This window comes from Magallana gigas, chromosome 6 (assembly GCF_963853765.1).
Source record: "Magallana gigas chromosome 6, xbMagGiga1.1, whole genome shotgun sequence".
Taxonomy (NCBI): Eukaryota; Metazoa; Mollusca; class Bivalvia; order Ostreida; family Ostreidae; genus Magallana; species Magallana gigas.
Genome location: NC_088858.1, coordinates 31,666,125 through 31,682,698, shown reverse-complemented (window position 1 = coordinate 31,682,698; position 16,574 = coordinate 31,666,125). Strand labels below are relative to the sequence as shown.

The 16,574-nt window shown below is 34.9% G+C and overlaps 2 protein-coding genes across 10 annotated transcripts in view; both read left to right on the top strand.

Moving 5' to 3' along the window:
- Nucleotides 1–1,575: 1,575 nt before the first annotated feature.
- LOC105341570 (keratin, type I cytoskeletal 9) lies at nt 1,576–10,865 on the top strand. The gene is made up of 13 exons (XM_034467758.2): nt 1,576–1,826; nt 3,764–4,240; nt 4,674–4,775; nt 5,191–5,718; nt 5,976–6,023; nt 6,146–6,268; nt 6,384–6,509; nt 6,652–6,723; nt 7,273–7,397; nt 7,698–7,787; nt 8,007–8,096; nt 8,301–8,408; nt 8,966–10,865. The coding sequence occupies exons 2-13, from the start codon at nt 3,931–3,933 to the stop codon at nt 9,848–9,850; spliced, it is 2,607 nt and encodes an 868-aa protein (XP_034323649.2). The 5' UTR covers nt 1,576–1,826; nt 3,764–3,930; the 3' UTR covers nt 9,851–10,865.
- Nucleotides 10,866–12,318: 1,453 nt separating this feature from the next.
- The window catches only part of LOC105341571 (mitogen-activated protein kinase kinase kinase kinase 3), a 33,940-nt gene continuing 29,684 nt past the window's right edge, over nt 12,319–16,574 (top strand). For 6 of the 9 annotated variants that reach the window (XM_034467768.2, XM_034467765.2, XM_034467766.2 and 3 more), the window contains exons 1-2: nt 12,320–12,535; nt 14,479–14,536. In XM_034467768.2, the coding sequence (XP_034323659.2) occupies nt 12,428–12,535; nt 14,479–14,536 (166 nt within the window). In that variant the 5' untranslated portion in view covers nt 12,320–12,427. Of the gene's footprint in view, nt 12,536–14,478; nt 14,537–16,574 lie in introns of all 9 variants that reach the window. The other 3 variants (XM_034467764.2, XM_034467761.2, XM_034467760.2) reach the window with 1 other exon arrangement.

Here is a 16,574-nt window from a genome sequence, read left to right as displayed (position 1 = left end):
AAACATTTATAATCTCATAATATACATGTATTATATAGTCCCTTTTAATCATTCGATTTCTTGAAATGCATGACAGTAACCCCTCCCCCGGTGAATTGTCTGGTATTCTTGAAAGTTATAAACTACCTATTGTAGGCGTTGAAAAAAAGAACAAAAAAAATTTGTTTAGAAACTGACATGAAACATTCTTCAAAGAAGTTGAGGAAAACGATGTTATTTAAAAACCTCAGACTTTTAAGCATCTAGATAATTTTAATTTCATAAAATGAGTACACAAGGAAGTAGGAAATTAAAGACCAAAAAAGATTTTTATTTTTAAAAGTTCTCCAAAGAATTCACTTAAAATATATGTGTAAAAAAACATCAAAGATAGAAACGCTGGGCATTGCAAGCAGGACTAGGAATTAATTGGTTCTTTGTGGAGCCAGCAATAATATGTAGGAGTACTATCGTGTCGTAATAGACCTTCGACGTAGTCACAAGTCTCTCTTATATATTCCTTTGTTTCAAGATAGAATATGACTTCTTCAGCAGTGATTTTTTAAAACCGCATTTACACTTATGGTTACAAGAATTCCTGAAGATTCTTCTTATATAAAAGTTTTAAGAAACTTTTTAGACCATTAAGACATTTAGTAATGACATAAGATATACGCAGTGAAGATTCTTCGGATATTTGTTATGCTTGTGCACAACGATAATTCATTATAAATTATCAAATATTAAACTATTTAAAAGTATACGATTAACAGGAGCTGCGCATGCTTCACTCAAATCAATGATTTTCAATACCGGTAATTCTTTATATACACTGTTTTAGATTATCAATCAATATTTTGGCAAACTTAGTAGCTCAGTGGAAATGGACCAAGTAGACCCCGGGTTCACATTTGGCAAGTTTGTTTATAACATGATCGAAATAAATGTAGATTTTTGCTGTGACTCCCACCTCTTCCCCGAAAAAAATGCTGTTTTTTCTGTCATTTTGAAATTCTATACGTTCTAAATTATCACATCTTTAAAGAGTACACAAATTTGTACTGGTTTGAGAGACTTTCCCCAAGGAGGTATAATTTCATTTTCATTACGTGACACGGGACAGGCCCAGTGTTATAAGACAATTAAACAAACTACTGTGAAGTATTTTCTTTATACATATATAATATACGTGAAAATTTCTGAGATAACTATAAGATTAATGTGATTTGATCATGTTATTCTTGAAACAAAATGTCTACACAGCATGAAAAACATGATTAGTATTTTAAAATTAATGATACATCGTATATTGAAATTGTTTGATTAATCTGATTATTTTTTGTCCTCAATTCAAATTATACATTACTATAGCATTTAATGAGCGCAACGGGCAAAACATCGCAAAAAGCTTATAAATAAACCTGAACATATTTATTTTTTTTTTCTAATTTTCATCTTTTTTTACTCTCACATAATTTATTTTCATGTCTCAAATCAAGAAAATTTTCAAACACTCAATCGCTTTATAAACACAATATACAGGTGTACCTTTAAAATGTTGAATGGAAATTTCCGTTTAAGTTTCGGTTTGTTTTTAAACGAAATTTTCGTTCCGTTGATATACCTATCAACTGTTTGTATTTTTTTTCTCAATTGGTCTTTATATATATCTGATGGGTTTATAGTGATCGTATACTGTAGTATATATCACTCTGATTTTATTTCATCCGCATCGAATAAAAAACGTACTTTCGGTTTGAAAAATATCAATTGGGGATTTCCATTTGACAAGAAGAAAATGTAGTCTTTATATAAAAATTAGAAGACTGGTCAATAGCAGATTACAGGTAAGACTATGTACATGCATATAGACTTTGAACAAAAAAATTGTTTCGTTAATATATATTAACACTACCCAAACTTTTGTAAACATGTACTATCTTTATCCGACTCTTTGTATCATTTTGATGTATAATATGATTCAAGCGGAAAATATCCTTCATTTTATTTTCGTCATAGTTCTACATAAACACTGTAGGACTTCTCTCGGTTCATGAATATTCTACCCCCACCTTCTCATACCTAAATCCTGGTACCAGACGTTCATTAAACCCAATGAGAACCTTAACCCATGGACCACAATGACTAAGTACTATTTAATTAGGGTGATGCATTTTTAGTACTTCACAATTGCATTAAGGTCTACCTCGATGTTTTGTTGTTGTGATGTTGTTGTTAAGGGTCACTTGTTTAAACTATCATCTACAACACAAAAGTGTAGGTCGAGTGCAGATGGTAAATTATTGACGGGCCCTCGAGAAATGACATATGATACAGACATATGTTGAGTGCAACACAGTGTGTTGTTGAACTATTTACATGTAAGTCACATGTATATACAACACAATACAGTACAACAGGTATATTTGCAACACTATACAAAATGTATGTTCAACACAACACTATTACTGTACAATGGGTAACACTTTACTGAATGTATGTAGAATCTAATACAATCTAATACAGTGCAACCAGTGTAAACAACACTGTACAAAATGTATGTACGGCACATACTTAATGTATGTACAACACAACACCGTACAAGAAATATATACAACACTGTACAAAATGTATGTACGACACAACACAGTACAAGAAGTATATACAACACTGTACTTAATGTATGTACAGCACAACACAATACACAAATATACAACACTGTACAAAATGAATGCACGGCACAACACAGTACAGCACTGAATAAAATAATGTACGACTCAAATGATGTTAAATAATAAAGCTGTTGACCTTGTGTACAACATAGAGTAGTTGAGGACTAAATGATTTAATCTATTAAACTTAGAAATGAAAATACAAATGGAACACGCCGTGCACATCATTGTATATACGTCGATAACACCATTGTTCAGGTCGGGAACGACATACATTGTTGTATCTATATTACAAAAGATTTATATGTATATGTTTTATAATACCATGTTTCACAATTATGGCACATTTTGTATATTTTTAAATTTCCACCTTTAATGTACACGCATATTAAAATACGAAGACAGAATTTTTAATGCATGTGCATTTGGGGGATATTTCCGTTACCATAATCTTAAGTGTTGACAAATTTTGTGAGTATATATGATCGCATTTTCATAGACAAAACACTTATACCATAATATTCCTATATTCCCCTTTGCTACATATGTCATTGCCCTAATCTAGGACAATGTCGCTTTCTCTCACTTCCAGAATGAACAAACCCAAAAATATAAATACTTTTTAAATTTCCTACAAACAGAACATGTTCCAATAGAATATTAAGGATATATATATATATATATATATGTAGACAAAGGATCAATAAAAGGAAATTTTGTGCTTCGCGTAATTAAATAGAGTTTCGGTCGAATCGACTTTTGAAAAACGATTTTATGTAGGCTCTGTCAAAGATAGATCTGATGTGGATATAAATTATCCATAAATATATTAGGGATTATCCAGTTTAACTAATATAAACTGATAATTTTTTCGATAGATATTACACAATCTCCGTTGGTTTATTACAAGTATAATGACCTTAAATATCTGTACTTAAGATTCAATATCCTGACTTTTCGAACAATTCTAAACATAATATATTTTGAATGTTCTTGGTGGATGAAAAATTATGTAATGTATTTGTAACATTTCGTATTAATTTTATAACCATCTTGCTGATCTTTATTTTATTGTACGATAGTTAACATTTCCATACGCATCAATATTGTAGGCATGAATTGAAGAGATTATTTAAAAGACAATTTCTGGACTTTTTTGCCACGGAGCTCTGGTCTAAGAACTGTAAAAATATTTATTCAGTGTATAATCATATATCAGAATCAAGATCGAATTTGACATCCCAAGTGACACTTCGTCAGTATACATTAGTATCCAATAATGGCGGAAAACGACGGACAAGAAAATAATGGACACGAGAATAGTGAAAACAGTGAAAATTCAAACCAACAACAACAACAACAAAATGGCACAACAGCACTGCCTAGTATGCCGATCCCGGCCACCGGGCCTTCCGCCGAGGTCCAAGCCGAATATAGCACGGAGTACGCCAGGCGGGGCCTGCAGAGGTACCCCGGACCCGTGGACGCCGACAACGTGGACCACCTGATTCTCTCCGGGGACCACGTGTTAGATGATATTCTAGGTCAAGGTGAAATTGCGACCGAATTCGCCAAACTCCTTGAAGAAGGTAACATTTTGAAGAATTGGTCATCATGGAGTTGTCTCTCCTGTATAGATATTTAATTTACGTTCTTTTTCTTGAGAATATTTGTACTGTGTGTATCTATATATGTAGGTGTATATCAGAACAGTATACCAACTTATTGTGTGTTAGAGTCTGTGAGAAAGTGGTTTTCTCTCTGTCTGTCTGTCTGTCTGTCTGTATACTATAAAAATATGAAAAAAAAAATTTGAAGACGTCAGATTTACTATATGTAATTGTAGATTTCGCCAGAGAATCATTTATGATGTACCGCGTTGTTGTTTTTTCGCGTGTTGTAAATTTTGCAAAAATATAGTAACACATTAAAAAGAATATGCACGTAATAAAAATTTTGCAAATTGTATTTAAAGGAACAAATGTCGGATCTGTTTGTTAACGTTTGATCTTTATTTTTAAGGGGAAGGAGATCAAAGACAAAAAGTTAAAGCTTTCTTGGAATCGCAGGGCATCGACCCCTCTGCAGTGGACGCCCCTAGGAACACCAATCAGCAAGGAGGGGGTGCGGATTTCTTGAGTTTCTGTCAGATCACTAGATATGTTTAAGTTATCATAACGTGTACTAGTGTTTCAAATATCACATGGAATTGCGGTAGATATGAAATGTTCCATTTGTTACAATTTTTGTCGGTTACAAATTTGTAACTTTCGTGGATAACTAGTATCCGTAAATTTTAGTTCCCACGAATTTTGAACAGCTTTTGGTTTCTTGAATGCTTAATTTGTTTCTAAAACTCCTCTACCCATGTAATAGTAAAATAGACAATATACACTGAAGGAAATTACTCCCTAGTACACACTAGTCCACACTAAACATTTATGTATATTATTGTTGTTTACTAGTAACTCAGCATGCATTGATATTACCAGAGTTAATACAAAAACGTATAAACAAGGTATATGAATATGAATTTCAGGAAACCCGTTTGAGACGGGGGGACCGATGTCGGGTATGTACGGTCCGGGGAGAGGAGGGATGATCTCGCCATTCGGCAACGGCTTCGACACGCAGCGGATGTCAAGGGGAGGTGGCTACATCCCGTACTCGGCTAGGAGACAGGCCGGCCCGAATATGAGGAATCCATTGGCCCCAAACTTCGGGGCGGACCCCAGCACAGTGCCCCCGGTGTCACAAGTTAACGGCAGCCCGGGTGTGGTCACCGATGGGCAGGGTCCTCAAGTTACTCGCCCGTCCCCGTCAAATGCCCTGGTGCGATTACCGGCTAATAATGCCACAGGTCCAGGCGGAGGGCTTGGACCCACCTCATCGTTACTACCAAGAAACCCGGGGCAAACAAATATCCGTGGCCCTCTGAACAATATGGGGATGGGTGGTGGTGGATTTGGTGGTGGATTTGGTGGTGGTGGTGGACTGGGTGTCAATGGTGGGGGTAGAGGAACGATGGGTTCCATGATGCCATATCAACAGCCATCAGCAGGCAGAGGTAAATATTAAGCTGTAGACACTAACATACCGAGGTTATTTCTTACCCTTCCAATATGATTTTAATTTTTCCTTGATATTCATCAACGCGAGTCCCGTTTCATTATTTTTTTTTTTTTTGTTAATTGTGCCAAAATGTTTGGGGGACATAAGGAATCAGTTCATCACAATGAAGATATGTTTCAATTGCTAATACCTCAAAGGATGGACGATTCAATAAAGTCTTTACTGATCAGTTTCTGATTTTATTTTATAAAGGGGACAGTGGCGAATTGAGCCAGTTAATTGAAGAAGAAAAACGGAGAGGTAATAACTAAATCCTGATGAATAAATATAATAGTATACGGTATACGTCAAATTTTAAAATGAAAAAAAATTGTTTGGAAGGAGTCGTTTGAATAATTAAAAAAAACAACTTACATCCACAGCCACAGAATGTTCAGATTCGATGGGACAAGGCCTCAACACTTTCATTCTTCTTGACAATTCTACCAACATGGCTGGAGAAGGACTCGAACAGGCGAAAGAGTTCATTGAAAACTTCTTGCAAGGTTCTTAAACACGACTGTTTTCTTTCTAGCTATGTTGATTTTTTGAAACTGGTTCTTTAAAATCTCAATTTTTTTCCCCGATCAAATTTCGATTTTCGTTTTCTTCTAAAACCAGGATTGGAGGAAAATTCAATGGACTATGGACTGGAAGAAAACGTGTCTCTGATTACTTTCGGCGGGGATCGGGCGAGGGTCGAACAGCACCTCACAAACGAGTTTCAGTGTTTGAGGTCAAAACTAGGTGACCAACATAAAAATTCAAAGTCATTCAAAAAAAAAATAATAAAATAGCTAAAATGTGTTCAATTATATTCTGAAATATGATCATTTAGCACAACATTTCTATCGATTCACGTTTTTTTTTGTTTTTTTTTGGTCTGCAGCATCGATTCAGTGTTATGGACCCGACCATCTCAGTCATGCGTTAATACTGGTGACGGGAGGGCTAGAAAGAGGTAATAAAGCTTCCTGGGATTCGTAATTTATTAAGGAATAAGGAATCATTCTTTGAGTACTATGAGGTGATAATTTCGGTCGGGGCGTGGTCAAATCCAGTAAAGCTCGAATGGCTTTATGTTAGATTTGACCACGCTCCGACCGAAATCATCACGCATGAAAAGCCCAAAAATGCATTTTATTTTTTAAATGTTTAATCGAAATTCTGTGGCAAAAATACCATAAGAAGGGTTAACTGGAGACTTATTGATTACGGCTACAACTTATCAAAATCTTTACCAAAACCAAAATTTATTTACCCACGGAAAATGTTCAAAAAGTCCGGGGGGGGGGGGTTACGAATAAAAGGTTAAGTTGGTAATGGACACTTCCATATTATGACGCACTTCCTATCGAATTAAACAATAAAATCAAGTATAATTTTATGAAAATTTTCTTTTCTAAAATTGCTAAACCTAACGGCGTAGTGCAATGAGTTTGAATATTGCATAAATTAAAATTAAAAGTTATTCTTGTTTCAAACAAAATATATATTTCGGTTACACTAGGTTTTGAGATGATCATCGGTAATCACTCCATTGTACCAAGGATTCTGCTATTGACCGATGGCGTGTTTGCAACCGCTGGATTACAAGGCATGACGGGAATGATGGCAGGGGGTGGAAGGGGTCAGGTAATTCTCACCTGTTCAGTTGAGCAATTGTAACATTTCACATTTAGCTGTATGCCGTGTATAATTAATATTGTCAATAAAATGCTTTATTAATGTAAAAATGATTTTATTTGAGAAACTACCCAATTAAAATCAGATCCTCGATCCGCTCCTTTATTTTTTTTTTTTAATTTAAAAAAAAACTGGATCAAGGATCTAATTTTAATCAGATTGATATTGAAAATTTTTTAACAATTTTGCAGTATATTTATTCTACATGTACACATTGTATAATCAATATAATATATTTTCAAACGCCAGGATTTCACGGAGACCGCACAGTTGTTGCAGAACATCCTTCAGTCAAATCACATGAAGTTATTCTTCATACCAGTTGGAAATGCAAATATGGTTTGTATTTAAAAAAAACAAACCGACATTTACACAATAATAAAAATATTCTAAAATTATATATTGTATTGAAATTTGTTTTGGGGTTTTTTGTTGTAAATTTATTTATTTATTTATTTTTATTTTTTTTTAAAGAAAAACATTGTCCAATCATTTTAATTTTACATAGCTTAGTACTTGTAACATGCACTTAACCATGAGAACTGTTGGTTCATACAGGAATTTAAAGCCATAATGCAGAACTTTCCGTCAACCAAAATCGTAGAAGCTTCCGATTTGAAAATAGTGACAAGGAATCATTTACATCACGTAAAATCACCTCTCTCTCTCTCTCTCTCTCTCTCTCTCTCTCTCTCTCTCTCTCTCTCTCTCTCTCTCTCTCTCTCTCTCTCTCTCTCGTACCGCACTATTGTATAGCTCCAGCAAAAATTATCTCATGATCATTATCTAATCGAGGAGTTTTTTTCCATTCAATTCAGTTAATGTTATATAATTAATTTCTTCCGGGTATAGCGCATCGCAGGGGAAGTCACGGAATTGGGTGTTGGTGGAAACGCATCTCGAGATATGGTGAGAGAGGTGGCCGCTCAGAGCTTTACGGACCTTGAGGACAGAGATTTTGTAAGGCTATATCATTTTTTCATTAGTTCGTTCGAGCTTGTCATTGCATATGATAGGAGGAATGGTTTTAATTTCCACTTAATTGCCCACTACATTAAGGCATTTCTTTGTGCAATCGCGTTTGTTGAACTTGTTTAAAGTTATTACTTTAAGTATAAAATGGAAGACGTATACCTGTAGTAATGTCCTACTAATATGTACCATAAAGCCAAGTACAGTCAAACGTGATTTATACTAAGGCCTATTAAAAAAAATTGTGTGTTTAGGGTAACACTGATGAACAAATTAGGTAAGGTAGGTAAGGATTTTTTTTTATTTTATCGTATTTTTTTCTGCATGAATCCTAAGAATATTGTTTGTGTCATATTTAAAAACGGACTTTTTAATAGAAATAATATAAAATTCACAATCGGATAAAAACAGACATCTAAAAATGGTAGGATCGGGGCATTTTTGTAGGTTAGGTCGGGTTACCCTAAACACACAACTTTTTTTTTTAGGCCTAAATATAAGTAAGGTTCGATAAATTAAAATCAACGTATAATTTTCTTTTTCAGAACGTTGTTTTAGAACTGTTGCACGAAGATCAGCAACATGAAACCCAGCGTCGAGAGAGGCGTCACCAGGGAGGAGGGGGGCCTGGGGCCGGCGGCTTAGGGGGAATGTCAGAGTTTGGAGGTGGTATGGGAGGAGGAGGAATGGAAGAATATGGGGGAGGTGGTATGGGAGGATTAGGTAGAGGGGGAATGGGAGGTTTAGGGAGAGGGGGAATGGGAGGTTTAGGGAGAGGGGGAATGGGAGGTTTAGGGGGAAGTGGTATGGGAGGTTTAGGGGGAGGGGGAATGGGAAGGGGTATGGGAGGACTAGGAAGTGGTATGGGAGGAGGAGGAATGGAAGGATATGGTGGAGGTGGTATGGGAGGATTAAGTAGAGGGGGAATGGGAGGTTTAGGGGGAAGTGGTATGGGAGTATTAGGGGGTGGTGGAATGGGAAGGGGTATGGGAGGACTAGGAGGTGGTATGTCAGGATTAGGAGGTGGTATGGGAGGTGGTGGTATGGGTTTTGGAGGTGGTGGTATGGGTATGGGAGGTGGTGGTATGGGTGTGGGAGGTGGTGGTATGGGTTTAGGAGGAGGTGGTGGTATGGGTTTAGGGGGAGGTGGTATGGGTTTAGGGGGAGGTGGTATGGGTGGTTTAGGGCGAGGAGGAATGGGAAGCTTAGGGGGAGGTGGTATGGGCAATTTAGGCGGAGGGGAAATGGGAAGGTTAGGTGGTATGTCAGGATTAGGGGGAGGGGGTATGTCAGGATTAGGGGGAAGGGGTATGATGGGATTAGGAGGTGGGAATGTGGGAGGTTTAGGGGGAGGGGGAATGGGCAGTGGTAGGGGGCTCAATAACAATTCAAACTTCCAGTCCCCTGGTCCTCGTCAAAGATTTCCCTAAAACTTCTATCAATGACATTGAAGTGTTTTCATTTCTTGAAAGAATGTTCCCCTATTTAATGTTACTGCTGACAATTCAAACACAGAGTTCATTCATAAATCATTTGTTTGATACATCCAGTGTACGTTAAACTAGAAATGAATATAGACATGTATACATACTGAATACCGGTTGTTTTCTATAGACCTATACAAGTATGTAAAAATTGTAATTTAATAATGTAATATTTATATCTCGCATGTCATCGCTCTAGTAAAACAAGATATTATTGTAGAAAAACATTGTACATGTATAAAATTGAAAGATTTGATGTGTCTATTTTCAGAGTCAAAGGGATAAGGGGAGGGAGGGATATGCAATATTTCATGTAGAGGCATTTTCAACATGCGTTGCATTTGATTTACTGTTATATATAGGCATGTACAATGTATATGCACATATACATATGAGAAATGCCAAAACGGTGTGACTTTGAACAACAAATTTAAATGTGCAAGTTATTGTCTTATTATAAATATTGTGTTATTTTCTAGCAGGAAGTTTCTTGTCTCTGATGAAATATATTTATTGTGTTATTGTGTTTTTTGTAGTACATGTATATTATTGTTGTTTTAATGTTACACCATTTCATGTAAATATAATGCTGTGTTGTACATCATTTCACTTCAGTGAGAAATAAAAAAAAAATCAATGATAAAATGTTAGTAATACCAAAGCCGTGTGCTCTAGCGTTTCTCTTAATATCAGTATATTTGCGCAAAGGAAAAGCTTTAATTTGAAAAAAAAAATGCGTTGCAAACCATAGCCAGATGCAAATACGTGTGAGTGTAGGTATATTGGAGAGGTGTCTTTTCCTTGTATTTTAAAGATAAAATACATTTGGAAGCCGATGCGGATACCCAAACCATTCTTTTTTGTGAAAGTTCAAAAATTGGTATAATTTAATTTAGGTAGAACCCCCCCCCCTTTTTTTATACACACGCTTTACGGCTATATACACTGCTATGTACATCCGCAACCAAATTTTAGATTGTGATTTTAAAAAAATTGTTTACATATGTTTGTACGCTTTACTTATGTATAAATGTTAAACCTATAAATCTTTTGGGTCTTGGTAATAACCAATGCAGGACAATACGGCTCTATGAGCATAAATGCTCCTCCATACTTATAGGAGTATTGGGGGGGGGGGTAAATTAAAATGACGCAATGGTCTCTGTAATTCAAAGATAATCATGTATCTATCACTTTTACTGATGCGAATGCAAACAAGACTCCAACAAAATTATGATCATAAATCGTCTTGATCCACATAAACATCTTTGCTAAGCAAAAATTTTCAATCATGCCATAAACGGAGAACAGAGAAAACTCTTGAGTCTATAGCGAAAGATGCCTAATCGTCGATCTATATTCTTTAATAAAAAAATAATAGGACACTCTATACAATTTTAATGATAAATCCGACTTTCTAGTGATGTGTCATCAGAATTTTTCTTTTCGTAGGCGATCCGTAGATCACGTACTTTCAGCTCTTAAAAGGATGTATATTCTTCACTTTTCTATCCATTTACAGTTGTTTCTATAGTTCAACGGGTAGTTTATAATAAATTGGTAGAAATGATGATAATATGACTTGAGGATGATGATTTTGCGTCCACTGGTTTATCAAATGATATCACAGATAAAGAGTGATATTCTGATATATAATTATATATATATATACATGTATTATATATATATATATATATTCGCATGCCATATTTATTCATTTATTTACAATGTACTTATTCATCTATTTATTTATCTTTTTTATTTTTTTTTCATTTTTTTTTTTAAATTTTCTTTATAAATTTATCCTTTTTACTGGAATTTTCAAAGATCTGCATAGTGCTATATAATTTTGATTCTTACTGATATGCGCGTGTCCTTAAAAAGATATAAAAATGTAACCAACCATTTTTAAGATGTAATAAAATAACGACGAAGGCTTCGAAGCAAGATGAGATGAGTTTAAAAATCAACTTAATATTTTAATAAAACTCCACAACTTTATCAATCGTGGTATATTTATGTGAACATATCGACCAAATACTCTCGTCAATCGGAATATTATTGGAATAAAGTGTAAGTTTGGTTGTTTTTTTTTATAATATGGTTTTGAAAAATTAATTTACATGAGTGTAGATCATTTTAAAAATTGAAAGCACTGGGTATACATGGTATATGAAACATCAAAGTTCAACAACTAAAAGCATTATTTCCTTATCATAGTTACTTATTGTCGTGATGAACAACATTTTTCTCCATCAATCATAAAATAAGTTTCGTAATATTCATGCCCATATTTGATAAACTTCTTTACATTTACATATGTATCTAAAAACATCTTTTAAACACCCCTCCCTTTTCATATCATTTCATTAATCGGGATCGGAAACCTACATTGTCTGGTTCTGTTGCTGAAATGTGAACCAGTCCATCAAACCGGAAGTAGTATTAATGAGTGATAACAGTCATGGAAGAGAATTTTTATTTCAAAAGCGTGTAGAATTGTGAGACTTCTTTGAGGTGCAGATGGCGCACAACCCGTCTTTAGATTCGGGTATTTTAAGAAGAAACCCACAAGATGACTTTGAGCTCATTCAACGAGTTGGGAGTGGCACCTATGGTGATGTTTACAAGGTGACGATCCTCAACTGTCAAAATAACATCTCTTTTCATTGTGTTAGACAATTGATGAATTATTTGTTTATCTTTTGAAAAATCTCTAAAATAGTTTAAAGATAATTGTCTTTGTCATCAGAACAATTATTTCAAGTTATTTCTAATTCCGAATAATACATTTTTGTAAGAAGAAGAAAATATGCAACTATGAAAAGAGAATGCAGTATTTAATTGTATTATAGAAAATTTCAAATGGTTTTCAATCAAATTAAGAGACAATACCTCTTTTTAATTTTAGATAAATTCACCTCATATTGATCAGATGTATTGATCAGCATTAACTTCCACTGTGTGAATTTATTAATATTGTTCATTACATGAGTTGTTTAACATTGTCTCACATTTTCTATAACTGTACACTACCCCTTGATTTTTAAGTGTCCTAGAATTTGTAATTTTCTGGCACCTTTTCCCCTTTACCTTAATAAGTCCGTAATATTTTTATTGTCAGTCCTTGTAATGCATCTTTTAGAATTTGCAGCAGATACGGCAGTCAATTTTATGTGAAAAGGACTTTGACGTTACTATAGTGTGAAAATTTTCTCACATAAAAGTTTTATGAAATTTGTTGTGCTTATCTGCCAGATGATGCAAAATATAGATGTCAAATGCAATGAAATTTATATTGCTACAATAATTAAATTATTTTCAGAGTAAATCCAGTTTAGTGCTCTTTTCATGTAAAATACATGCAAGATAGTTGCCTGTGTATAAGAAGAAGACAAGACATGAAAGTACAGTGGTTGTACTCACAATTTAGTAATCACAGCTATGGTTGGGAAAAAAGTCTTTAAGTAATTCTCACAAGTAAAAATTGTGAACAACAGATACAGGAACAGGCTCATATTAGGCTTTCCAATTTACAGAACATTTTGGAAATCAAAATTTGACAAAGGGTCCTTTAAAAACATGTCTGCCAAAGTAATGGATGCATAGTTTAGAGTTGTAATTAAGCACACACAATGTTTGTTAATAACTTATAAAGAAGCTACAGAGAGTGAGAGTTTAAATTCTAAATATCTTTTGATCCTTTTTTCAGCAGGAAGTGCAGTTTTTTGTATGAACAAAAAGGTCTTTTTTTTATGATACACTGTGTGTGCTTAAGTGTTGTTTTTTTGTGAGTTTAACCTTTCCTTTTTGAAAACCTAACTGTAGCTAAAAACACTTCAAATTACATGTACCAGTATATATATTATATTTAAATACATGATATGTATACCTGAATTTACAAATTCATTTTGTTCAAAGAAGTTTCAAGATGACATTTCATTGTTTCAAGAATATTGTTTTGAAAAAGTGAAGAGATTTTTCATACATCCATTAAACTATGTTGAGTTTATCCAGTCACAAGATAAATTTTATCCAGAGATAAAAAGTACCCAAGTACCCTAATATCTTTAACTTTGACATTTTCAACCTTACCAACGTTATTGCTAAGTGGGATCACATCATAGAGATATAGACTATAAGAAATTTTTAGAAACGACTTGTGATAAGCAAACCATTCTCAGCATTAAGAGTTATCAAACCTTTGAGAGGAGCAGATGCTAATTAATTATGTATAATTGAAGTATAAAGAATTACAGTACATGTACGGGTACTTGAAAGAACGTATGATATTTTAAAAGAAAAAACGTCTGGTATATAGGCTTTGTTTTGTTTCTATGAAATAGATTTGACTTGTGGTTAAAACTTGAGAAGTGTTTACAAGAGAGAGAGAGAGAGAGAGAGAGAGAGAGAGAGAGAGAGAGAGAGAGAGATGTCAGGAATCAATACCGAGTAAATGTGGGGGGAGATATTAATTAATTTTTAAAATCATCAGAACAGGAGTCAGATATGTAAAAATGTATATATACAACATGTATAAGGTATAATATACATGTACTTTGAACTGTTTGTAGGCCAGAAACTTTAGCACTGGTGAGCTAGCAGCAATCAAAGTCATCAAATTGGAGCCAGGTATGTGAACTATTCCCCTTGAATTGACTGTTTTTAGCTCACCTGAGCCAAAGGCTCAAGTGAGCTTTTCTGATCACAATTTGTCCGTTGTCTGTCGTCGTTGTCGTTGTCGTTGTCGTTGTCGGCGTTGGCGTTGGCGTTGTAAACTTTTCACATTTTCATCTTCTTCTCAAGAACCACTGGGCAGATTTCAACCAAATTTGGCACAAAGCACCACTAGGTAAAGGGGATTCAAGTTTGTTCAAATGAAGGGCCACGCCCTCTTTAAAGGGGAGATAATTGAGAATTATTGAAAATTTGTTGGTATTTTTCAAAAATCTTCTTCTCAAAAACTATTCGGCCTGAAAAGCTCAAACTTGTGTGGCGGCATCCTCAGGTAGTGTAGATTCAAGTTTGTTCAAATTATGGTCCCCAGGGGTAGGGAGGGGCCACAATGGGGGGATCAAGTTTTACATAGAAATATATAGACAAAATCCTTAAAAATCTTCTTCTAAAAAACTATCAGGCCAGAAAAGCTCAAATTAAAATGGGAGCCTCCTCAGATAGTGTAGATTCAAGTTTGTTCAAATCATGGTCCCCGAGGGTAGGGTGGGGCCTCAATGGGGGGATCAAGTTTTACATAGGAATATATAGAGAAAATCTTTAAAAATCTTCTTCTAAAACATTATTAGGCCAGAGAAGCTCAAATCAAAGTGGAAGCTTCCTCAGGTAGTGTAGATTCAAGTTTGTTCAAATCATGATCCCCAGGGGTAGGGTGGGGCCACAATGGGGGGGATCAAGTTTTATATAGGAATATATAGAGAAAATCTTAAAAAATCTTCTTCTAAAAAATTATTAGGCCAGAAAAGCTCAAATAAAAGTGGAAGCTTCCTCAGGTAGTGTAGATTCAAGTTTGTTCAAATCATGGTCTCCGGGGCTAGGGTGGGGCCACAATTAGGGGATCGAGTTTTACATAGAAATATATAGACAAAATCTTTAAAAATCTTCTTCTAAAAAACTATCAGGCCAGAAAAGCTCAAATTAAAATGGAAGTATCCTCAGGTAGTGTAGATTCAAGTTTGTTCAAATTATGGACCCCGGGGGTAGGGTGGGGCCACAAGAGGGGGGTCATGTTTTACATAGGAATATACAGAATTTTTTTTTAAAAATCTTCTTCTCAAAAACTATTCGGCCTGAAAAGCTCAAACTTGTGTGGCGGCATCCTCAGGTAGTGTAGATTCAAGTTTGTTCAAATTATGGTCCCCAGGGGTAGGGAGGGGCCACAATGGGGGGATCAAGTTTTACATAGAAATATATAGACAAAATCCTTAAAAATCTTCTTCTAAAAAACTATAAGGCCAGAAAAGCTCAAATTAAAATGGGAGCCTCCTCAGATAGTGTAGATTCAAGTTTGTTCAAATCATGGTCCCCGGGGGTAGGATGGGGCCTCAATGGGGGGATCAAGTTTTACATAGGAATATATAGAGAAAATCTTTAAAAATCTTCTTCTAAAACATTATTAGGCCAGAGAAGCTCAAATCAAAGTGGAAGCTTCCTAAGGTAGTGTAGATTCAAGTTTGTTCAAATCATGGTCTCCGGGGCTAGGGTGGGGCCACAATTAGGGGATCAAGTTTTACATAGAAATATATAGACAAAATCTTTAAAAATCTTCTTCTAAAAAACTATCAGGCCAGAAAAGCTCAAATTAAAATGGAAGCATCCTCAGGTAGTGTAGATTCAAGTTTGTTCAAATTATGGACCCCGGGGGTAGGGTGGGGCCACAAGAGGGGGGGTCATGTTTTACATAGGAATATACAGAATTTTTTTTTAAAAATCTTCTTCTCAAAAACTATAAGGTCAGAAAAGCTTAAATTTGAGTGGAAGCATCCTCAGATAGTGTAGATTCAAGTTTGTTCAAATCATGGTCCCCAGGGGTAGGGTGGGGCCACAATTAGGGGATCAAGTTTTACATAGAAATATATAGACAAAATCTTTAAAAATCTTCTTCTAAAAAACTATCAGGCCAGAAAAGCTCAAATTAAAATGGAAGCATCCTCAG